We start from the raw sequence: 24,434 nt of genomic DNA, 5'->3' as shown, positions 1-24,434 counted from the left end.
AACAGATGGACTACAGTCAGTAATTGTAGAACTACAAAGTGCTTCTATATAGTAAGTTGAGCTGAAAAAATGGACAGTGAGTGTATCTCACTCATTCAGTACTGATGTATAGAAGGAGTAGATGAAGGTCCACCAGCACTAAAAAGTGGATTTGAGAGTTTTGATCTTGTACAGGAAGTGATGTTATGAAAGGAGCACACAGTTATACAGAAAAGCATGCTTACAGATTTGAGCAATAAGAAGCTGAACAAAGTGTCACCATGTAGAATCCCAGTGTGAAGAGTAGATCTCCACTGCTCTTCATCTTCATCTCATAATCCAATATGTATTAGAATCAGAAGCTGTAGAAGAGATCAGACATGATCAGATGTTTGTAACTGACACATTCAGAACCAGTATAACACCAACACCCACTGAAAAATCCTGATACAGATGAAGTTCTGCTAATGAGCAGTTCTGATTCCACAATACCATTGCAGGTGTGTGTGTGTGTCTAAGTGTGTGTGTTTAGGTGTGACTGTGTATAAAGTAACAGTAAGTTACCTTAGTTCCTCTAGGTTACATTGTGGATCCTCCTGTAGATATTTAAGCAGTTTTACTCCTGATTCTCCTGTATGATTGCCATTCAGATACAGATCTCTCAGACGTGATGATGGATTTAATTTCAGAGCTAAAGCCAAAGCAGTAAAACCTTCATCTGTAATACTGCTGCTCCACAACCTGCAGAAGAAAATCAGTTAATAAAAATCATACATCATCTTCTCCCACCTCCATCTCCATTCAGATCCACAATCAGACAACATCACTGAGAAATCTTCAACATGTAAAACTATTCTATTATATTAATGATAAAGTGATAAAGTTTTATCTTGTGAGAAAAATAAGTAAAATATCAAACTCATACACACAGCAATAACAGTTTCTGTATGAATGATTTTCTGTGTCTACAGTGTAAAAGTGAAGATCTTACTCTAGTATCTCCATTTTACAGTGTGGATTCTCCAGTCCAGCAGAGAGCAGCTTCACTCCTGAATCCTTCAGTTTATTGTAACTCAGGTTCAGATGTTTTAGACTGGAGGAGTTTAAACTGAGAACTGAGGACAGAACTTCACAACTTTTCTCTGTTAGATTACAATTCCACAACCTGGAGAGAAATAATCAGATCAATATTTCCCCTTTATTAATTACAAACACAAAACTGCAATTTTAGCTCTGTACAATTTAAAATGTACAGTCCTTACTGTAAAGTCTAGTATGGAAGAAGCACTTTAAATTTAGTTTTATTTAAATTTATTTTACAATCATTAATTTAATCTTTCCATTGTTCACTGTACCTCAAGCAACCAAATGTATATGTAATATTGTATAATTAATTAAACTACCTGTGGCTCTGTGTTTGTGCAGGTATTAATCAATAAAACAAAAGAAATCAATAAATTCATCTTCTGTTTAAATGATGATTTTAATTAGAACATATCTTCTGTATCTACAGAGTGAAAGTGAAGATCTTACACCAGTTTTTCCAGTTTACAGTGTGGGTTCTCCAGTCCAGCAGAGAGCAGCTTCACTCCTGAATCCTTCAGTTTATTGTGACCCAGGTTCAGATGTTTCAGACTGGAGGAGTTTAAACTAAGAACTGAGGACAGAACTTCACAACTTTTCTCTGTTAGATCACACTTCCACAACCTGGAGAGAAATAATCAGATCAATCAGAGGAATGAAAGACGTCACCCTGCAGCAGTAGGTAGAATCCAAGTAGCAGATCTGATAATATTACCCAGACTGCAGTGCATATGAAAGTGAAAGTAGCTGAATTGATTATTATGAATCAGTAATCATCTAAACATTGTCTTTTAACATGTGTGTGTGTGTGTGTGTGTGTGTGTGTGTGTGTGTGTGTGTCACCCTGAGATGGTTTATTTGTTTATACTGATTGCTGATGACGTGGTTACTGTAAAGGGTGCCCAAATAATTTCTTGTAAGGGGCCAAAAGTTAATCTCAGTGAAGGGCATTTTTATTGTTAAATAAAACACTACTGTTTATTCCAATTAACAGTGCTTTTATTGATTTCAACGGATGATAGAAAATCTTTTTTAGGAACCGAAACATTTAAACAAATGTAAATTTGTAAAAAAAAAAAAAAAAAAAAAAAAAAAAAAAAAAAACATGCAGAGCAACACCCTGCCTTTACCTTTCTCCACTGTACTTTTAAAACAGGTGTGCATGTTTTGTTTCATAATGCCAACAGATGTTATACCTCTTTAGCACAGATGAGGCAAACTGAGGTCAAATCTATTTTGGTAAAAAAAATATTCATGCTGCCTCCACAGCACCCCCCTCTCATATGCACTGTCTCATTGTAAAATTGTGGTCAGCTAATAAATTGCAGCTACTTGCTAAGTGCCGCCCCCAACAGGTGTTTAACTGCCCTGCTGTAAAGGAATGAATGTGTATAAAACTTTGTGAAAGTGAAGATCTTACTCCAGTATCTCCAGTTTACAGTGTGGATTCTCCAGTCCAGCAGAGAGCAGCTTCACTCCTAAATCCTTCAGTTTATTGTAACTCAGGTTCAGATGTTTCAGACTGGAGGAGTTTAAACTGAGAACCGAGGACAGAACTTCACAACTTTCCTTTGTTAGATTACACCACACCAACCTGGAGAGAAATAATCAGATCAGTGTGGATAAAAGTGAAATTTCTACATAGTCCAAAATAGTGGAAGCGCTGACTATACCAGTGTAGCAACTGAGAATGAATTCAAAGTTACCCACCGATTATAAATGTCAACTTGATTTCCATGTCCATCCTAAAACATAGATAAGAGTGACTGTGTGTGTGTGCGTCACCAGGGTGTGTTTCTACTTCCATCATTTTATCTAAATGAAATTTACATTCTATAATTACTCACTATTTTACTCTGTAAAGGTTTCACTCTCACTGCTGTATTTCTGCACAGCACGACTGGGAACTAATAATTATCAGGAAGCTCTACGTAGAAACTGCTGTCACTAACATTCAGGGTTAGAGGTACAAATACTTTTGCTCCTGCTTTCAGGTGAAATTCTACATTCTGTATAAAACTAATGCACAAGTCTAAACATGTTATTTACACAACATGTTTATGTAAAGCGACTCATGATAGTGTTATGTGACATGGCATGTATTATTGTTATTATTATTATTATTTGTGTGTACAGTACCAGTCAAAAGTTTGGACACACCTTCCCTTCAATGTTTTTTATTGATTATTTTTATTTTCTACATTGTAGATTAATATTGAAGACATTCAAACTATGAAGGAACACATATGGAATTATGTAGTAAACAAAAAAGTGTTAAACAAACCAGAATATGTTAAATATTTTACCAACTATATCTCTGCACAACACAACTGATGGTCTCAAATACATTAAAAAGGCAAGAAATTCCAGAAATGAACTCTTGACAAGGCACAAACGTTAACTGAAAACCATTCCAGGTGGCTACCTCATGAAGCTGATTGAGAAAATGACAAAATTGTGCAAAGTTGTCATTAGAGCAAAAGATGGCTACTTTGAAGAATCTAAAATATAAAACATATTCTGGTTTGTTTAACACTTTTTTGTTCACTACATAATTCCATATGTGTTCCTTCATAGTTTGGATGTCTTCAGTATTAATCTACAATGAAGAAAATAAAAATAAAAAATCAAGAAAAAACATAGGAATTAGAAAGTGTGTCCAAACTTTTGACTGGTACTGTATATATGCTGCTATCTTCCTGTTTTGTTTTGCTGCTGAGACTTTCATTGCAGCGTGTGGTTTTAGCAGGAAAGAGTGGAGCATGGGCTGAGACAGACCCCTGGTATAAAGAGGAAGCATAAGACGACGCCCCGGCTAGCAATTTAGCAACCTAGCATGTTGGGCTACTTTGTTTGGTGTGACTTGCTGGTATTTGGCTCAGTGGCATGTGCTTTGAATTCTGAGACTTGTCTCTTTGTGTAGAGTCTTTGTGACCAATTTTTACAGTTTGTGTGTTGGGGCCTGGACATGTCACAAAGGGCATGCTCATACATTTCCATCACATAGCCAATCTTTGTATAGACACATTAGGTAAGAAGCGTGTGCCATCCACAGTATTTATGTTTGGTAGGAAAGTTTAGTGTAGTTAGCTCTTTTGTTTAGCAGTTTGTTTGTAGTTCATAAAATTTGAAAATAGGAGGTATGGGTTTTGTTTTATTTTTTTCTTTACTTTGTCCAGGCCCTTTTGTTTTTCATTGATGTAAATATTTTTTTGTATATTGGTAATGACCCACTGAATGTGAACCAGTCAAAGTAACTCTCGCTTCACCTACTGCATCTAGTTTGTGTTTTTTTCCTATGTCCCCAGTCTACAGTTTTATTTCCTATTGCACCACCTCTGTAACCACTGCTGTTACTGACCCGACATCCTTTAGTGTCCATATAGGGTGCGTAACAATACTGTTGTTCAGCAAAATTATCTGATTATTATTACATTTACATTTTCAGCATTTAGCAGACGCTTTTATCCAAAGCGACTTACACAATGAGCGGAACACGATGAGCAATTGAGGGTTAAGGGCCTTGCTCAGGGACCCAACAGTGGCAACTTGGTGGTGGCAGGGCTTGAACCAGCAACCTTCTGTTTACTAGTCCAGTACCTTAACCACTGAGCTATCACTATTACACAGTGTTTTCATCAAAGTAAAACTAATTCTTCTGAAAATATAATTACACAGCAGTCAGATCATTTCCCTCCATGCTAACATCCTCAGATCTCAGCAAAAGTGGGCTAGCGTACCTTACCCGAGCACCCCCTTCATGCTAACGTGTCCATATTTAAAAAGATTGTTTATTATTAATGCACTTTTCTCTTTATTACTTATGTATTTGTCTCTTTATTACATTTAGTCCTGATGTTTTTGGAGCTCTGTGCATGATAATTTCCACCATTTCACATCAGATTTTATACTTAGTATAAATAGCATAGTGCAAGTTAATAGGTGATGCAGAAACAGCATTATTATTTACATTATTAAATTAGATGTTAATTTCAGACACGTTTTGAGATCAGACTGCAACCCTTTAGTTCTGCACCTTCTCAGCTTAATAAATAAGATCATTAATGTTTAAGTGATGACCCCCTGAATCAAACATTTAACAATAAATTACTCACTCAGCTCTTCTAGAAACTTTCACCACTGGCTGCATCTTCAGAAGACCTTCATGTGATGGATAATATTTACTCAAATTAAACTCATCCAGCTCCTGGTTCAGCAACACAAACACCAGAGCCGACCACTGAGCAGGAGACAGACGGAGTCTATCATAATAAACAGAACCTCCTCTGTTCAGGTATTTTTGGACTTCCTGCACTAGAGAATCATCGTTCAGTTCTTTCAGACAGTGGAACAGATTGATGGATTTTTCTGGAGAAAGATTCTCACTGATCTTCTCCTTGATATACCTGACTGTTTCCTCTTTGTTGTAAGAGCTACTTCCTGTTTGTGAAAGTAGGCCTCGTAAGAGAGTCTGATTGGACTCCAGTGAGAGACCCAGGAGGAAACGGAGGAAAAGATCCAGGTGTCCATTCTCACTCTGTAAGGCCTTGTCCACTGCACTCTTCAGAAAGTCAGACATGTTTGTATAGTTTTTAAAGATGTTAGAGAATCCAGTGTTTTGCATCACCAGCACATTTCTGTTTTTGTTGATGAAGGTGAGAAATACATATAAAGCAGCCAGAAACTCCTGAACACTCAGGTGCACAAAGCTGAAGACCTGACCCAGGTGCAGTCCAGTCTCTTTTTTGAAGATTTGGGTGCAGACTCCTGAGTACACTGATGTGTTTTTGACATCAATGCCACACTCTGTCAGGTCTTCTTCATAGAAGATCAGGTTTCCTTTCTCCAGCTGTTGGAAGGCCAGTTTTCCGAGTGCCAGTATCGTCTCTCTGGTCTGGTGTGGATCAGGGTCAGATTTCCCATAATACTTTTGTTCCTTGTGTTTTATCTGAAATATCAGGAAGTAAGTGAACATTTGAGTCAGAGTTTTGGGGATCTCTTTCCCCTCGGCTCCATCCAGAATTCTCTCTAGAACAGAGGCTGAGATCCAGCAGAAAACTGGAATGTGACACATGATGTAGAGGCTTCTTGATGACTTTATGTGTTTGATGATTTTATTAACCAGGTTCTCATCATTGATCCTCTTCCTGAAGTACTCCTCTTTCTGAGGGTCACTGAACCCTCGTACCTCTGTTGCCTGGTCTACACACTCAGGAGGGATCTGATTAGCTGCTCCTGGTCGAGTGGTGATCCAGAGGTGAGCAGAGGGAAGCAGGTTCCCCTTGATGAGGTTTGTCAGCAGCACATCCATTTTTACTGACTTTGTTATGTTACACAATCGTTTATTATTTTGAAAATCTAGAGGAAGTTGACACTCATCCAGACCATCAAAGATGAACAAAACTTTATAAATATCACAGTCTAATGATGGCAGACCTTTTACTTCTGGGAAAAACTGATGAAGAAGTTCCTTCAGACTGAGGTTTTCCTGCTTCATCAAGTTCAGCTCTCTAAAAGGAAGTGGAAATATGAAGATGATGTCCTGATTTGCTTTTCCTTCAGCCCAGTCCAGAATGAACTTCTGCAATGAGACTGTTTTTCCAATTCCAGCGATTCCTTTAGTCAGCACAGTTCTGATGGACGTGTCTTTAAAGAGGTCGTTGCATTTGATGGGAATCTCCTGTGCTGCTGGTCTCCTGGATGTCGTTTCAATCTGTCTGACCTCATGTTCATTATTGATGTCTCCACTCCAACCCTCTGTGATGTAAAGCTCTGTGAAGATCTCATTCAGAAGTGATGAGCTTCCATGCATGGAGATTCCTTCATGAATTCTTTTACATTTCTCTCTCAGATTGGATTTGAGTTTTTCCTGATATACAGAGACCAGTTCTAATAAACAGAAGATAGTGATCAATATTTTAATGTATGATCAATAATCAGTAAAAATATTTTCATAAATAATAGGTTCATTAATAAATTATTTTCTTTTTTAAGTATAAACCTTTATGATTGAGAGATGTAGTGACCCATATCATATAATTTTTATCTAATATCAAGTATCTTATGCTTATAAAAATAATTTAATGACCAATTAAAAGCTTAGATGATTCTAGAACCAAGATTGATATAGAAAGGTTTTATCGAATGGTAAAGAAATGACTGATTTAAGTGTTTATGTCTCTTACGCCTCTGCAGGGTGTTAGCGAGGTCTGTCTGGTTCATGATCTTCAGAACATTCAGTGTGATCTTTAGCGCCCCCTCTCTGAAACTACTCAGATCTTCCACATCCTTCACCTCCTGCTCAGAGCATGCTGGGTAATCTTCATTCAGTAGCTTTTTGAACTTGTTTAGTTCATTCTTTAACATGCTGATAACTTTGAGCTCCAGTTCCTGTTGATGTAGAAGAAAAGTGATGTGATCATACTGTATAAGGAATGCTGTACTTATAAAAATTAATTGAAAGTTATTATTGTGATACTTGTAAGCTAACTGAATCAAAGTATAATAACTTGTGTGTGCCACATTGTTTTATTTTTTTTCTATATTTTAGATGACAGTATATGTTCAATTAAATTTACTTAAGTTTTAAACTTGGATTTCACCTCACCCAAACCAGTTTTAATAATGAAATTGTGGAAGATTGTATGTTTAATACCCCTAATGAGTCCCAATAACCCAAAAATTAAGAACATTCAGGTCAGTAAAACAACATCTAGAATCTAAAATCAACACATAATCCTTCATAATATTCATTTAACCAACAGCAAACTACATAAAAATCATCATTATTATTACACACACATACATACAAACCTTAAATATGGATTCCAGCTGATCTCTGTAATTAACATTTAATTTCTTCTTTTGTGGTCTGTAAAAAGACAAATAAGACAGTATTGAATACTAGCAGGTTCTATCATCCTGTTACTGAAACATTTCCTAGATGATTATTAATTTTATGAATACATTAATTAGTGGACTGAGTTTAATGAGAATAATACATTTGATTAGGTGGAACTGGAAGTAAAAACACTGCACTATAACATGAAATTATACTGACCTCAGATCAGTAGAGCATCCTCTATCTTTAAATGTAAGTGAGTGTTGCATTGACCAGTCGCTCTTCATGGAGACACAGCTGGGTTCAGTTGAATCTGGTCTCGTACCCTCCATCACACTTGGATACAAGTAAAACCAAAAATAAAATAACTAAAATGAATGTAAACACCCTAATTCAAGCTGGGAACTGTATAGAATATTTAATCAGTAAACATATATTACATTTACCACCATTTAAAATGAAGCTTCACATGCAGTGCTTTACAATATAACATCTCTTTATTCAATTAATCCAGAGATAAAACAAATGAATCTAGCAGTTGTAATTGTTCATGTTTTATATTTAAGCAGATTGTGATACAGAAACTGATCATCTTAGCTTTAAGCTTCTGAGCTTAATCTTAAATAGTAAATACATGTATGAGTTATAAATGTCTGCAACCACAGCAGTTTACAATGATTTTTTGTTTAACACAGTATGCTAAGATCGCAACCACTGCGAATCTAAATTAACATTCTTAAATAAATATGCAATCAATATTAATATTACAGCTGTTATTATCACTCTCATTTGGACTATGTCTTCAATTTCACCCTTGTAGACCTTATACACTCAAGCTATTTATATTCTTGAACTTGGTCCTGACAGTCCTACACAGTTTCGATTGTCAAACATCTGTTTTTCCTCAGATCAGTAGAAGAATCTCTAAAATGGTTTGGATGCTCCACTAACCAGTCACTCTTTATTAATAAATAAAAAAATAAATGTGTTTTTTTTTTTAAACATTACTTAGTTCTGATCAGGAATCATCAGCCCATACTGAACCCTAATGCACTAACACACTATGAGATTATACTGACCTCAGATCAGTAAAACATCCTCCATCTTTAAAGTTATGTGGAGGTTCCATTGACTCGTCGCTCTTCATGGATACACAGCTGGGTTCAGGTGAATCTGGTCTTGTACCCTCCATCACACTAAAGTAAAGATAAAACCAAACATAAATAAACTATATAAAGTACAAGTAAACACAAGGGTACCTAAACGATTCAGTTCAGATAAACACCTCCAGGTACATGGCAAAGTAATCAGAGAGCTAGCTTTGGATTTAGTTAATCTAAAAACTCATATTTTGCTGTGTTTATGTAATTACAGAAAAGATTCAGTTACACTGGCCAAGAATTTAAACACCCAATGAACAATGGGCCCATGAACAACCACCTAGTTTAATGATGTCTTAACTGACTGACAAAGCAGTTTCTTAAAAGTTTAAACTCTTGATGCATGTTCTCATACATGTTTTTGTTTAATGCTTTATGTATATTATTGTGTTCCTGTTATTATTCTATTTTTTTTTAATAAGGAAGCAGATTTTTAAAATATACATTGTAAACGGTGCTTTAAAAAGACTAGATTTGCGTTTTCTAAAGACGTGTTCTTGTGGATAACAGAATAAAAATATTCGTGTTGGTGTGGACAGGCCCCAGGTCCTGATGGAATCTCTCCCTCCTGCCTGAGGACCTGTGCAGACCAGCTTGCACCTGTCTTCACTAAGATTTTCAACAGATCACTGGAGCTGTGTGTTGTTCCATCCTGTTTTAAATGTTTCACAATAATACCCATACCCAAAAAGGCAACTACCACAGGACTAAATGACTACAGACCTGTTGCCTTGACCTACAGTGGGGCCAAAAAGTATTTAGTCAGCCACTGATTGTGCGAGTTCTCCTACTTAGAAAGATGAGAGAGGTCTGTAATTATTGTAACTATGAGAGACAAAATGAGAAAAAAAAAAATCCAGGAAATCACATTGTAGGATTTTTAAAGAATTTATTTGTAAATTATGGTGAAAAATAAGTATTTGGTCAATAACAAAAGTTCAACTCAATACTTTGTAACATAACCTTTGTTGGCAATGACAGAGGTCAAATGTTTCCTGTAAGTCTTCACCAGGTTTGCACACACTGTAGCTGGTATTTTGGCCCATTCCTCCATGCAGATCTCCTCTAGAGCAGTGATGTTTTGGGGCTGTCGCTGGGCAACACGGACTCCACAAATTTTCTATGGGGTTGAGGTCTGGAGACTGGCTAGGCCACTCCAGGACCTTGAAATGCTTTTTACGGAGCCACTCCTTCATTGCCCGAGCGGTGTGTTTGGGATCATTGTCATGCTGGAAGACCCAGCCACGTTCCATCTTCAATGCTCTCACTGATGGAAGGAGGTTTTGGCTTAAAATCTCACGATACATGGCCCCGTTCATTCTTCCCTTAACACGGATCAGTCGTCCTGTCCCCTTTGCAGAAAAAACAGCCCCAAAGCATGATGTTTCCACCCCCATGCTTCACAGTAGCTATGGTGTGCAACTCAGCATTCTTCTTCCTCCAAACACGATGAGTTGAGTTTTTACCAGAAAGTTCCATTTTGGTTTCATCTGACCACATGATATTCTCCCAATCCTCTTCTGGATCATCCATATGCTCTCTGGCAAACTTCAGACAGGCCTGGACATGTACTGGCTTAAGCAGGGGGACACGCCTGGCACTGCAGGATTTGAGTCCCTCTCGGCGTAGTGTGTTACTGATGTAGCCTTTGTTACTTTGGTCCCAGCTCTCTGCAGGTCATTCATCAGGTCCCTCCATGTAGTTCTGGGATTTTTGCTCACCGTTCTCATGATTATTTTGACCCCACGGGATGAGATCTTGCGTGGGGTCCCAGATCGAGGGAGGTTATCAACGGTCTTGTATGTCTTCCATTTTTTTACAATTGCTCCCACAGTTGATTTATTCACACCAACCTGCTTGCCTATTGTAGATTCACTCTTCCCAGCCTGGTGCAGGTCTACAATTTTCTTCCTGGTGTCCTTCGACAGCTCTTTGGTCTTGGCCATGGTTGAGTTTGGAGTCTGACTGTTTGAGGCTGTGGACAGGTGTCTTTTATACAGATAACAAGGTCAAACAGGTGCCATTAAAACAGGTAACGAGTGGAGGACAGAAGAGCTTCTAACAGAAGAAGTTACAGGTCTGTGAGAACCAGAAATCTTGCTTGTTTTGGGTGACCAAATACTTATTTTCCACCATAATTTACAAATAAATTCTTTAAAAATCCTACAATGTGATTTCCTGGATGTTCTTTCTCATTTTGTCTCTCATAGTTGAAGTGTCCCTATGATGAAAATTACAGACCTCTCTCTATCTTTTCTAAACTTGCACATTGTGTATGAATGTACGAATGTGTGTGTTAAGAAGAGAGAATGAGTGAATAAGATTGTCTTTTATTGTTTTGTTTTTTTTGTGCACTGCAAGCATCTGTGTAACCAAAAACAAATTCATTGTATGTGTGAGCATACTTGGCCAATAAAGCCTGAATCTGATTCTTTCACCATTGTCAAAAGGGCCAGATGAAATTTCACCTTTGCATCTTTACCTCATAAATCCAGCTTATTAGCTGTTCTGTATGCTTACTATTTGCATAGTGTATTTTTAAGACAATCCGCCATTGTGTGGGCCCCTTTCCCTTTTTGTCAAACAGTGCTGGGCCTCTAACCACCTTTTACACGTCCACATGTCCACACTTATACATACACACACACACACAGAGAGAACCACATGTTTGCACGTCCTGATATTGTAGAGTGAGATGTGGCCCTGGGTCAACAGGGGAGGTGCTTCAATCGAAATCATTTCACCAATCACAAACATATTAAGCATGTATTATAACGAGGGGATTCAGTGCATGCGTGGCACAGAGCTTTTTCTCTGGTTGAGGTTAAAAAATGAGAAAAATAGAAAAAAAAAGAAGAAAAACAAGAAAGGCCTGGCAAATGTGGTGATGTCATAGCAGCAGCTAGTTTGTGATTGGTTTAACGATTTCGATTGAAGCACCTTCCCAGTTGACCCAGTGCCACATCTCACTCTGCAATATCAGGTTGTGCCCACACGTTTATGTCATTGCTTTAGTGTATGCTCTAATTATCCTTCTCTTTGTATCTTTTATGTCTTATCGTTCCCAATGAATGTGTGTTGATCTAAATTTTATCTGCATGGCATATTATGTTTTATTTGAATTAAGTTGTTTACTATCCACTCAATAGACTATGTTTATCATAATAACTCACAATCATAGTAATGTGTGTTAAAGCTATAGAACATATAGTATTTTGATATTATTAGTATAGAAGCATATTTGAGACTAAGATCATACTTGTATCAGTAACCGCGTTTCCATCCAAACGTTTCACAAGTGTAATGCGCATTTACGGAATATCGGCAAAAAAAAAAGCGAAAAACTACAGTTATGTGAAAAAACCTTTACAGAGAAAACCTTTCTGCAGAGAAACAAGCAAGATGGAGAGATTTAATTCGGTTTTTGCTTTAAGTAGAATTACCATCTTTGTATGCCATCTTTTTATGGTCATGTTGTTTGCAGCTACGAGACGTCTGTTAGAACGAGCAATGGCCCATCTAATGTGGGCTCAAATCTCCGTGCCACGGCGACGTATACCTCGCATCTGGGAACGTAAATGCGCGAAACAATTTTAGGAGCACATTGTGCAGGACCATTTTTCAGACGAGCTTTGGATCAAGATTTTCAGAATGTCAAAATCAGCCTTTGATAAACTATGCACCATGATCGGGTTATCTGTAGAGCCAAAAGTTTAGTCGAGGATTGCTATTGCCTTGTACAAACTGGCCACTGCTGTGGAGTACAGGGTAGTGGGTGAGACGCTCAGTGTAAGCGTAACAACAGTTTGCTGTATACGCTGTATGCCCAGCAATAACATTAAAACTAATGAAACATTACACGTAGTATTACCAAATGCGCAGGAGGCAGAAAAAATAGCACAGCGTAATTATGCAGCGCACCACATACCACAGGTGTACGGTGCACTGGATGGTACATACATTCCAATCCTTTAATGACTTAGAGCTTAAACGGCATTGATGATTAACTGGTCATGTGGAAGTTGTATCAATAGCGCCATCTAGTGGCCACTAGTAATTTGCTCTTTTGGTGAGATACAGGAAGAGTTTCCAACTTCGTTACACCCTCCGAAGGAGTGCTTATGGCTCATTGGTTATCCCCGACCAAACCACTCCTCCTATTTTTCCTTGAAAAGGGGCAGTAAGAGAGAGACTGACAGAACATCAAAGAACTTCAGAACATCGGAGTTGAGAGGTAAACAGCAACAGAAAGGAGAGAACAGCGCAAGAGAAGAACCAGGCAAAGCTGATCAGCAGAAGGAGAGGTGAGTGGCTTGTGGCTTCTTGGCTGTTTTGCAGATCTCAGAGCTTGCAGTCTTGATAGTTCACAATTACTAAGTTACGTTTGTACACTCTAAAAACTGATTCTGACTCAAAGCAAATTATACTTAAAATTGTATTAAAAATTACACAATAAAAATAAGTTTATGCTGTTTCTAAATATTTTTATGTTTATTGAACTTAAAGTTTGCAGTGTAATCTGAACTCAACAAGCTCATCAAAATCTACTTACATTTTGTAGATGTCAGAACAACATTTTATTTCGTTTATTTCAAATCTAGAAAGCTGGAACAGGCACCATCATAAACGTTTGATTTAAGGTAAGTTTCTTATCACCTCAAATATTAGTATGTCAGAACCTAATTTCTACATGTAAAATAACTTTGTAAGAGTATATTTGCAGATGTATGTCGACATTAAAGCCACAACTGGCTAACTGATTTGCTTTCTAAATTGTGAGCTAGTTTTCCTGTAGTTAAGCTAAATGCTAGCACACGAACTCGATGTGTGGACGAAGATGGGAGGTGGATATGTACAGTAGTATGGCAATGCCGTTTTGCTAGCGAGCTGAATCGCTATATTTGATGTCTGGAAATTTATTTATTTGAGTGGTAATTAAGTGTGCTTGTATTTTAAGAAATACAAGAGCAAACAAAATAAGGCAATAGTTTGCATGGATCTTTTTATGTTGGGAGAACTTAAAAAAAAATGAGTTGGTACAACTTGAATTTGTAGTCCTACATTTCGACTTTATTTAGTTGTATTTATTACAAAACCTAAGTAGATTCAACTTAACATTCAAACCCCCCCCCCCCCCCCCCAACTCAAAATATTTAAGTTGACTCACCATAGTAATTTTAGTTATACTGTGATAATTTATTAAAGTATATTGTAAGGGGCTTAAGGTTCTATTTACTTAATAGAACAGAAAGTTAATTCATCTCAAAAAGATCCATGCAAACTATTGCCTTAATTTCTTTAAGCAATTTTAACACCTCATTGTTTACAGCAGTGGTGTATAAAGTACCGGAAGGCCATACTTGAGTAAAAGTACAAGTATCTTACCAGAAATTTACTTTGATGGAAGTAAAAGTCACCTTTTAGAATATTACTTAAGTAAAAGTCTAAAAGTATCTGATGTTTAATGTACTTAAGTATCAAAAGTAATTTGATATTTAATGTACTTAAGTATTAAAAGTAGAAGTAAAAGTAAATGCTGTTAGTATAAAATGGTCATTTTAAATATAAAGATTGTTCTTTTAAGCCTGTAAACCACCTTAACAATTAACCTGTTTTTTTCCTTTCATCTAAACATGATTTGTGCCAATTCATGATCATAATCAACTGTTGGCATCACCTGTTTGAAATCATGACATTATTTAGTTGTTTTTTTAACTTATTACTAGCCCTAAATGTTCCTGTTCCAACGTTTTTAGAATGTGAGTCGATGTACATGTAAGAAACACTGCATCTATTTTATTTGCATTTTCTATACTGTCCCATTTTTTTATTTGGGTAGTATATTTCAATAACAAAAATTTTTTTTTGGCATAATTAATTTAAAGCAAAACTAACAATGTTAATGCTAATAATATGATAAAACCGCTGATGCTACAGCTTTACTTTGTTAATCATTGTTAACTTACATCAGTGTGTTGGACGGGGAGCTTCTGAAATGTCCATATTTGCGTGTCTTTGGGTGAACGACGCACTTTTAGAAAACTCCGATAGCGTTTAGAGAACGTTTGCACATGCGCATTAATGTGTTTAACCACAGGCGCAGATTCACCAAACCAGCGTGCAGTCCGTCACACATCTCACATCATTTACCTTCATTCTGTAGTAACGAGTAACAAATTTACATACAGCGAATGTAATGGAGTAAAAGTACACAATTTCTTTAGAAAATGTAGTGGAGTAAAAGTGAAAGTTGCCGAAAATTTTTATACTCCAGTAAAGTACAAGTACTTCAAAAAACTACTTAAGTACTGTAACGAAGTATTATTACTTCGTTACTATACACCACTCGTTTACAGTGTAGTAAATTAGTCTAAGTTAAAGTGCGTGGGTCGTCTGTACTGGACTTCTGAAAGGGTGCTATTGGCCAAAGCAACATTTTCAGTACTATAATCCAGATTTGGTGACGCTGGCAGAATTCACCTTCTTCACGTGACGCATTGCATGAGTCGTACCTCAAATCTTCTTAAGGGAGGAAAATCACCCAACGTCAAGCTCCACGTTCTGTGTTGTAGAGCTAATCTGGGGCAGAGGAGAGGTAAAACTGCCCCGTCTGCTGAGACCAGTCAAAAGCTCCAACGTGAGGTAACCTTGCTGACTCCAGAGGACTGCTCCAAGAGGAAGACTCAATTCTTTTTATGCTCCGTCAAAGGACATGGTTCTGCTGTTTCTTTCAACAACATCGCAATTAGGCCCGTTTCCTGATTCTCACCAAAGTGTTTCACTGATAAGTCTTTGTATTGATTTAGCATTTACACCTTTATTTTTCTTGTTGTTCAATTGTTTATTCCTTTTTTTAATAACTGTTTAACTTTAATAAACATTATAATTCTTTCTTTAACCTTTTTATAACCAGGAGCGAAAAATAGTTGACTCAAAAAACTTTACCCCTACAGAACAGGATTGATTTACCCTTAATTTGTTTTTTTTCTGGAATTTACCAAAAGCTAAATCAGAATAAAAAAAATCTCAGTGGTGTCCATGATTTATTTAAAGTTAATAATTATATAATTAACAGCTAACACTTTTTCCCCAAAGCTTGATACTACACATAGGTCGTTTGTTTGTCTTGTTCTAACATGTCTTGTGTAATCCTGTCGTGTCTTGTTATAATTAAATGCTGTTGATATACATGTGTGTCCACACCCTCTTGCCTCATCATAGCCCATATTGTTACACAGTAAATAAAACTATTAGTTTGACCGATGTATTAAAGCAAAAAAAAAAAGCTTTGACACAGCTTAGTAACAATCTTCATCATTATTTTAACTGAGAAATAAATTCACTCACCTCCCAACTTTCCTCAGCTTCTCAGAGAGATTCATTTTAGTTCATTTATTAATCCTACAGATTGAAGCTTTTAAGGTGCTCACATTTAGAGAAACACTGAAGCACAACAAAATTCTTCTTTATGAAGTGTAGATTCAGAACATTTACACATTACTTCTGTAAATTCAGTTTCTTACTGTGATTTTCTCCTGAACAACTCTTATATTCCTCTTTTCAGTAAACAGTGCTGCAACTTTCTCTTTCACTCAAACCAGATTGTACTTGTTTATTCAGCAGAGGAGGAGAAGGGCGGAGCTACAGTGTAGGTACACACCTGAGTTAAAGTTATTCAAGTTTTTACACCAAATGCCCTTCCTGACCCTCCTTATTTATCCGGGATAAGTAAGACATAGTCAGTTATGTCTGTGCTGACACTTAACTGACTTACAGCACCACTGAGATTATCTTAGTCACAGCATTGTGTAGCACAAAATCTAGTGGCTTTTACTTTTTACTGTGGCAAAGTTCTGTGTGTAATTGTGCAGGCATTATAGATGTGATGTCAGCAGGTCAGGTAACACAATTTTTATGAATATAAGTAAATAAGTGGTTGCCACTACTTATATACTAGTATGAAAAATACAGAGTTTACATCATGTTAATGAGTTTACAGTCAGTGGTCTAGTAACTGGAGGGTCCCTGGTTCAAGCACCGCCACTGTAAGGTTGTGACTGTTGGGCCCTTGAGCAAGGCCCTAAACCCTCAATTGCTTAGATGGTATTCATCACAGTTGTAAGTTGCGCAGTATTTGACCCACCAACAGTTACGTTCAGAAATACTGAATTTGTTTATGCTAATTCACTTAGCCCTGTTATACGAATCTAACATTAGTGATAAACCATTTAGAAACATTACAATTTCATATATTCTTACAGGGTGTTCCAGGTGATCAGGCATCTAAACAGACAAAATGTTCTGAGAGGAGTGGATAAATAAAGCACTGTGACAGACTGGCGCCCTGCTCATGCCCATGTTATTCCTACCTTGGAGTCTCTCTGCCACTCCGTGCTTAAGTGTTGGCCTGTGATACTTCTAACCTTAAAAAAAATGGAACGCCATCTTGTCTTCATCATTCCAAAAGCTCTTTCCACCACATTCCTGGCCTTGGACAGTTTGCTGTTAAAACGAGCCTGTACAGGGTTCCCAGCTCCTATACACTCTAGTTCATCACCAGTTGGTAGGGTGATGATCCTCCTGACAAGCCCTCTAACAGCCCTACTCATTCTGCACAATGTCATGCACATATGATTTGGGTATGGCGAAGGCTCATGAGACGACACGATAAGATGCTGCATGTGCCAGCCAATAGAGGAACACCAACACTTCGATGTCCCTGCTCCACCCATGATCAGCTTCAGTTTTTAATGCAGTGGTGAGTGAGGTGTTGGTCTCCCGGGAGAGACGAAGGTCAGCCCTGAGGTCTGCACCGCTGAAATACAGCTGCAAGATAGGCACAGCTGTGTTTAGGTTGCAGTTCGATCTCGGGTTCACATGCTGTAAAATAAATGTACATAGTTTAGTTCATGTTTTTACTGGTTTTGCATTGTTTTATCTATTATTATTATTATTATAATTGTTGTTTGTATGTTACCTATCTAAAATAAAATAAATGTGTGTTGAACTCCAATCTTCACTCAGAAGCTATTGTTCTTTTTGTCTTTTTTCAAAAATTATTCTACTGTAATTATTAATATGTGACAGATCTACCATTTTGTAATTTATTTTTATTGTATTACTCTAATCATGGTAATGTAGTATACTGTTGCTAAATAGTTAGCAGTACATTATTTGTGAGGTAAAAAATCAATAATTTTCTTATTTCTCTTCTGCAACACACAGCTTTCTGTCGTCTCAGTGTGGAGTCGGGATACATGACTAGATTAACCGGTAAGTGGTGCGAAAAGACGATAAATATCCAAAATTTTGGTGAGTGGGGCTTGTACCCAGCTAGCATAATCATCTGGCCTAGTTCCCAAAACGGGCTAAAATGGGCTTAAAAAGTATGCAGAGAAACTGATGGACGACAGTGGAACTGTAGAGCTACAAAGTGCTCCTATATGGTTAGTGGAGCTGATAGAAAAAGAGTATACATACAAGGAGGTGGTTTTAATGTTATGGCTGATCATATATAATTTTATAACCCAAAGGCTGTCCCCTGTATTTTTTGTAGCTATTCAAGTGTCCACTACCATCACTGAGCCACATTTGCTTATGTGTAGTCTTCACCATTGGCTTCCATTCACATTGGCTCTTATTCACATCTCAAACATGAGTGAAAACTATGAACACTACTCTGCAGCATCTAACATCCGGCGTAGATCATCAGCCAAGGTCACAAGATTGCTACAAGCAGTCCAGGACGAGAAAACACATATTTTGAACTCTTCTTAGTCTAATTGTTATACAGAGGTGAATGTTGAAATGGATGATACAGGATTCATTAGACAACAGCAATTAATTTGTTGGTTATCTTTTTGATGATAGTGAACATGATTTCAGTGATGACGAGGGTTCAGGTGCAAATGAAAAAAACTGAGGAACATGAGGGTAAATGTCTGAATGCAGAGGTGCTTGGTTTTATACACCTGTGGCCATAAAAGTGATTGGAACACCTGAGTTCATGGGTGTTGGATGGGTGAATGAATTTTTTTTTTAATAAAATAACAATAAATAAAATAAATTTGTTGCCAATATAGTGCATGTCAGTGCATTTAGCTGAGTGTAAAGTGTGTGGTAAGCTTAGGGACTTTTTACACTGAGACCGCACTTCATGGATAAAAAATCCAAGGGTTAGCTTGTCGACTAACTTATTTTTTAATCGAAAGTAGGTTTATTTGACTTTATTTATGTTTATTTAACCAGTGTTACAGTAATGACATAAATGTTGGACAGACGTAGAAAAATGAATTAAATGATTAATCAGTAACAGTATTTATTTAAATAAATATGCTGAAATCATAGGTGTGGGACTTTGAAGGTATTTTGACCACATTATATGCCTGTTTATAGAGCAGACTGAATGTTGCAAAATATTTAAAACATCATGCTGATGTTAAATTGCATTGGAGCCATTTCAGGCTCATGACTTCATGTCTTTTCTGCTTTGCAGATTGCATTTCTAAGCCTGACAGGAGGGATGTCAACTAAAGAGAGTGTTTGGAGAATTATGGTTAAAGTTCTCACAAACTCTTTGGCCAAAACCATCAACTGGTGTGGTGCAAACAATAAACAGAAAATGGAGAACCTTATCATAAAGAAGGTTATTCTGAGTAAGTAAACTACTGATGATTCAGTAAGGACCTTGTTTTAAAACGGTGATTCTCAATCTTGATATGCAGACTCCACTTTTCTGCACATTTTAGCATTCATCGCTCTCAGTATACACTGTTAGACATTTCTGTAATTTCTACAGTTATTAACCACATACCACACAGTAAAATACTGTAAATAGTTTTTACAGTACATAACAGTATTTTCCACTGCATCATGACAATTTTGCCTGATGCCAAATACTGAATACAGCGATTTACTGTATTTTTTACATTGAGGTAAATTACTGTAATTACCTTTGGCGCCAAACGATTTTATTGACAAGATTCAACCTAATTTTCAGCTGTGAGAGTTTTGAACTGACATTGTTTGCCTAACGGTTCAGCTTCGGAACCACCACATTATCTCAGGTTTTACGGGAAGGAGTTCAGGAGAGGTGCGCACACAGAAACAGTTCGGCTATGATGGATGGAGCCGCAGTAGAGCAGCAGAGGTGCTGACTCTTGAAGAGGATTTTTTACACCAAAACTGGGAACCAGCAAAAAATAAAGGTAAAGAGTCTATGACAGTTAGGACAATAAATTAACACTAGTCATGGTTATCGGGTCTGTTGTGCACTATAGGAGCGTTAGCATTACTTGTCGGCAACTTTTTTCCAAAGTAAAACAAGTAAACGTTCCATTTTACAAATGACTGTGAGTTTCATGTTTAAAAGCTAAGTTAGTCAGGTTAGGTGAAATTTACGACACGACAGTGCTAGCATAGTAGCTAATCTCCTGCGACGCTGTAAACTGTGACATCGTTTAACAGTCGCCACAGGATCCTTACAAAACATTGTAATTTCAGAAAGATTAGATTTATTTTCAGGATACTGTATTGAATTGCATAGAAGTGTTAAAGATGATCTTTCTGTGATTACAGGTGAACAATGCTGAATGGATTGTTAAGGGAAAAGAACAAAGCAGGTTGCAGGTTGAGAAGTGGTTTACCTCGCTGCGTTTGCTACCCAGGGTCTACCTAGGAACACGGTTCATTTCATGTTAAGTCGGGTATGTGAGTCGACAGTGTTGAGTGGGGTTTTATACCAAAACTACTGTGTTTCTGTAACCCTGCATTTCTGAAGCTCTTGTGTTATTTCTAATGTAACTTTATCTAGATTCATTGTTCATTGTTGTACTATGCATTCAATACTGAATAATTTAACAGTAAAAGTGTTTTTCTGTAATATGAATTAACATGAATTTTGTACATGTTAAGTTACTGCACATTGTGTTATTTTAAATGTGTTGTTTTAAATGTATTTTGAAAGTTGCATGGATTAAAGTAAGAATGTTTTTAAGGAAATTCAGTACTTGTACACGTTTTTGTTGAAAGTGCTTTAAGCATTTGCAGTGATTTAAATAAAGAATTTGATATGTTGCAATAATTGTCTGTGTGGATTAAATAGCAGTATTGTGTAAGTTATAAGTCAAATAAGCACAATTTACAGATTTTTTAAAAATTTCAAATTAAATTTAACAAATAATTACAGTATTGTACAGTTAACCTAAGTTTTTACTGTGGTGTTACTGTAAAATGCAATTACAGTAACATTAAGTTACTGTAAAATAAAATACAGTTATGGTACTGTAAATTTGAATTACAGTAACTTACTGGCAACAGTAAGTTTCACTTTTTGAATGGAATTACTGAAATAAATCAACTTTTTCATGATATTCCAATTTTATGACCAGCACCAGTACATGACTACCGAGTTCTGATGCACATAAAGTGTAGCAGAAACAAAAGTGTGTTACAATCTATGTATAGAGCAATCTAAAAAGTTAGAAAGACCTCTTTTATGAAAAAAGTGTATTTGTTTGTGTACAGACCGCTATTTTAAGATCAATACAATGAAATTAACAAATCAAATTGTTATCAAGTGCCACCCATATTGTCATGAAGAACAATTACTCTAGTACTCACGTCTTTAAAAGGGAAATTATTTGCAGCGTCTCTCGCTTACGGTCACACCACCCTGAGAACACCTGATCTCGGAAGCTAAGCAGGGTCGGGCCTGGTTAGTACTGTTAGGGATGAATCTTTTGTCGAGAGGTCCTGAAGAAAGCAGTCGGGAAGTCCAGAAAGTACTCTTTAAAACACTTTATTAAGTGTAAAAATGATCTGTGAATATATGCCAGAGCTAAGCTGATCAGCACTCCTTTCTCCTGCAGTCTAGAAACTCAACCACGTAAGAAAGAGCCCCGAGTCTCTCTCCCCGCCTGTTTTTTAAACTAGTCTAGGCTCCTCCTCCGCCGCTGCTGTTGGAGCCAATGAAATGTGCTAAAAAGCCCAGGGCTCCGCCTCCCCCCCCCTTCGGTGGGAGTCAGAGAGGGAGCCTAGCCGGCGCCATGTTGGACAAAAGACCATGCGGCCTGGATGTCGTAAAACTTGGAAAATGCCGTAAAACTTCCCATATTGAATTTATGTTTAATGTTCTGAAAAACCTAACATCCCCCCTTGAAAGCATCTTAATGCTTTCACATTAACTTTTAACTATAGGTTAGGTGTCTCTAGATTCCAGGAGATAGGATAGCCGTCAGCAACCCCCAATTTAACCCCTTCTGACTTACATGGCCACTGGGCTGAATTTTTACAATAAAAGGTATCTAAAAAATAAAAGGCTACCAGTTAAACTAAAGGAACCGTACCTATCGCAACAGCTCCTAACCCTTAAACCAAACAAACAAACAAAAAATAGAAAATTAAATAAGAATAGGAAAAAAAAATAAAGCAATTTAAAAATAGGAAATCAAAAACGAGAAAAATAAAATAAAAACAATGGGTGCGTGGCTTCCACAGGAAGTCCGTTCAGGTTGTCCTCCACCGGACGGAACTGCAGATATTCAGAAGGGGCCCATAGCTCCTGTTTCTCTGCATGGCTCCTACTGTCCCATGGATTCTACCCTGTCGGTCTTACCTGTTTCCGCAGCAACACAAACATTTAAACGATGAAACACAGAGAATATCTTTTCTAAAAATAGCAGAGTACCAAACCTATATACATCGTACACAATCCTGAGCTAACCCCTTGTGTTTTGTAGCTAAACTATGTGTGTTGTACTTAACTAGTGTTTTCAAGGATGATCTGCGTGTCTGCGAACTATATGTTTATGTTTTTCCCTCCTAGTCTAACCAAATCCTTTCTCTTCTTCTTGTTCCGGTGGCTCCTCTGGACTCTTCTTCCGCATGGTCGGTTTTGTCGGGCTTTCTGCTGTGGTTTGTTCCCTGTAGGCAGGTCCAGTTGGTGTCACTTCTGTCTCTCGGAGTGGGTCTTCCAATTCCCACGAAGTCTACCTCTGCCAGTCCTTCCAAGTCTCCTTCCTTCCTCTCGGTGTATGATCCGTAGTGCTGGTCTTCTCTCCTCATTTTCTCTGGACGGTTTTACCTTTAATTAAGCAGAGTTAGTAGCACTTATGCCGCTCGAAGTGGGTCTTCCGGCCCACCTTCAAGGGTTTCCTCCTCATCATCATCTACATGATATCTAGACAAACCAGCCAACATCATCTGGATAACTGGTGGATCCTGCCCCCCTCTGCTTCCTCTACACACTACATCTATTACAAATTTTTCTATTAATACCCTGATGCACGGGATACCACAACAACAACATGTCACTAAAATTACCAATCCTACACATACTGACCTCACCAAGACTCGTAATAACTTCCTTCCATGGCCCAAACATCCCTTCTAGCCACTTAACCCATTCATTGTTTATCCCTGAATTTTCCTTCCATTCTTGTGACAAAGCCCTTAATCCTTCCAAAGCTCGTGTCACACTACCATCGGGTGCAGTATTATTGGGGATGAAGGTGCAACACGATGACCCCACAATCTGGCAAACTCCACCTTTCTCTGTTGACAACATGTCTAATGCCATTCTATTCTGTAAGGCTTAAATTCATCTGGGACCCCCCTTGGGACCCCTATACCATCAATCCACACGGTCTTGTCGAAGGATCCGCCAGGTTTGACCTCTCGGGTGTCTCTTCGATGGTTGTGGTGATTGGTCAGGACGTCCGCGGCATCCTCCACTCCGTGCTGCTTGTAGATTCTGAAAGGCATAACCAAAAAGACCAACGCACACTCCCCAGACCAATTCCCATACAACCTTCGCCGGATTCTCATATCTCCACACAACCATACTAAATCCGCCCTACTGAATTTTTGTGAAACCAACCTCTGTCCACCTCAGTTCCTCAACTTATGCGCCTGTTTTCGCCTTCTCTTTGACAGAGGAGGTTTCCACCAGTCGCTTAACAACTACTTGTTTCAATTCTCTGTGTTAAATTAGACATTTTAGACCGCTTTAAATAACCTTTCGAGCAAAATCTGTAACACGTATCAAGAAAAAGACAAACTGATGGGTTTTAACGAGTCACACCCTAGAACAGAAGATTCCTGCCTAGTCGAAGAATACGAGTATTCTTTTAACATTCACTGGCACAACTCAGACAAAAGAACGTAAACCTCAGTACAACAACAGTGTCTACTGGAAACAAACAATTACTTCACAGCGACCAACAATGGCCCTATGGAAACAAACATATACTTCAGGGCAACCGACAGTGATCCCCTGGAAACAAACAGTCACTTCACCACGACCGACAATGGTCCTATGGAAACAAACATATACTTCAGGGCAATCGACAGTGATCCCCTGGAAACAAACA

At 37.6% G+C, this 24,434-nt stretch overlaps 1 protein-coding gene and 1 pseudogene across 1 annotated transcript; one reads left to right on the top strand and one right to left on the bottom strand.

Annotated features, from left to right (window-relative positions):
* LOC134328732 (zinc finger protein 850-like) overlaps window positions 1–24,434 on the top strand; it is a 314,276-nt pseudogene that overhangs the window by 79,185 nt on the left and 210,657 nt on the right.
* LOC134329501 (NACHT, LRR and PYD domains-containing protein 4E-like) lies at window positions 271–22,949 on the bottom strand. The gene is made up of 12 exons (XM_063010788.1): window positions 22,895–22,949; window positions 15,605–15,728; window positions 12,552–12,629; window positions 8,983–9,099; window positions 8,123–8,239; window positions 7,876–7,933; window positions 7,248–7,452; window positions 5,178–6,951; window positions 2,483–2,656; window positions 971–1,144; window positions 544–720; window positions 271–341 (listed from the first exon to the last, which is right to left on the bottom strand). The coding sequence occupies exons 1-12, from the start codon at window positions 22,947–22,949 to the stop codon at window positions 335–337; spliced, it is 3,060 nt and encodes a 1,019-aa protein (XP_062866858.1). The 3' UTR covers window positions 271–334.

This window comes from Trichomycterus rosablanca, chromosome 15 (assembly GCF_030014385.1).
Source record: "Trichomycterus rosablanca isolate fTriRos1 chromosome 15, fTriRos1.hap1, whole genome shotgun sequence".
NCBI lineage: Eukaryota > Metazoa > Chordata > Actinopteri > Siluriformes > Trichomycteridae > Trichomycterus > Trichomycterus rosablanca.
The sequence above is the reverse complement of the archived record's forward strand: the minus strand, read 5'-3'. Positions and strand labels throughout refer to the sequence as shown.

What these genes read in the sequence shown, in the direction of transcription:
- LOC134329501 (XM_063010788.1), bottom strand. Translation starts at nt 22,949, where the DNA reads ATGCGGAAGAAGAGTCCAGAGGAGCCACCGGAACAAGAAGAAGAGAAA. An exon ending in AACGTGGAGCTTGACGTTGG is followed by an intron (nt 12,630 to 15,604) that starts GTGATTTTCCTC and finishes TTACGTTCCCAG; the next exon opens with ATGCGAGGTATACGTCGCCG. An exon ending in AGCTGGAATCCATATTTAAG is followed by an intron (nt 7,453 to 7,875) that starts GTTTGTATGTAT and finishes CTACATCAACAG; the next exon opens with GAACTGGAGCTCAAAGTTAT.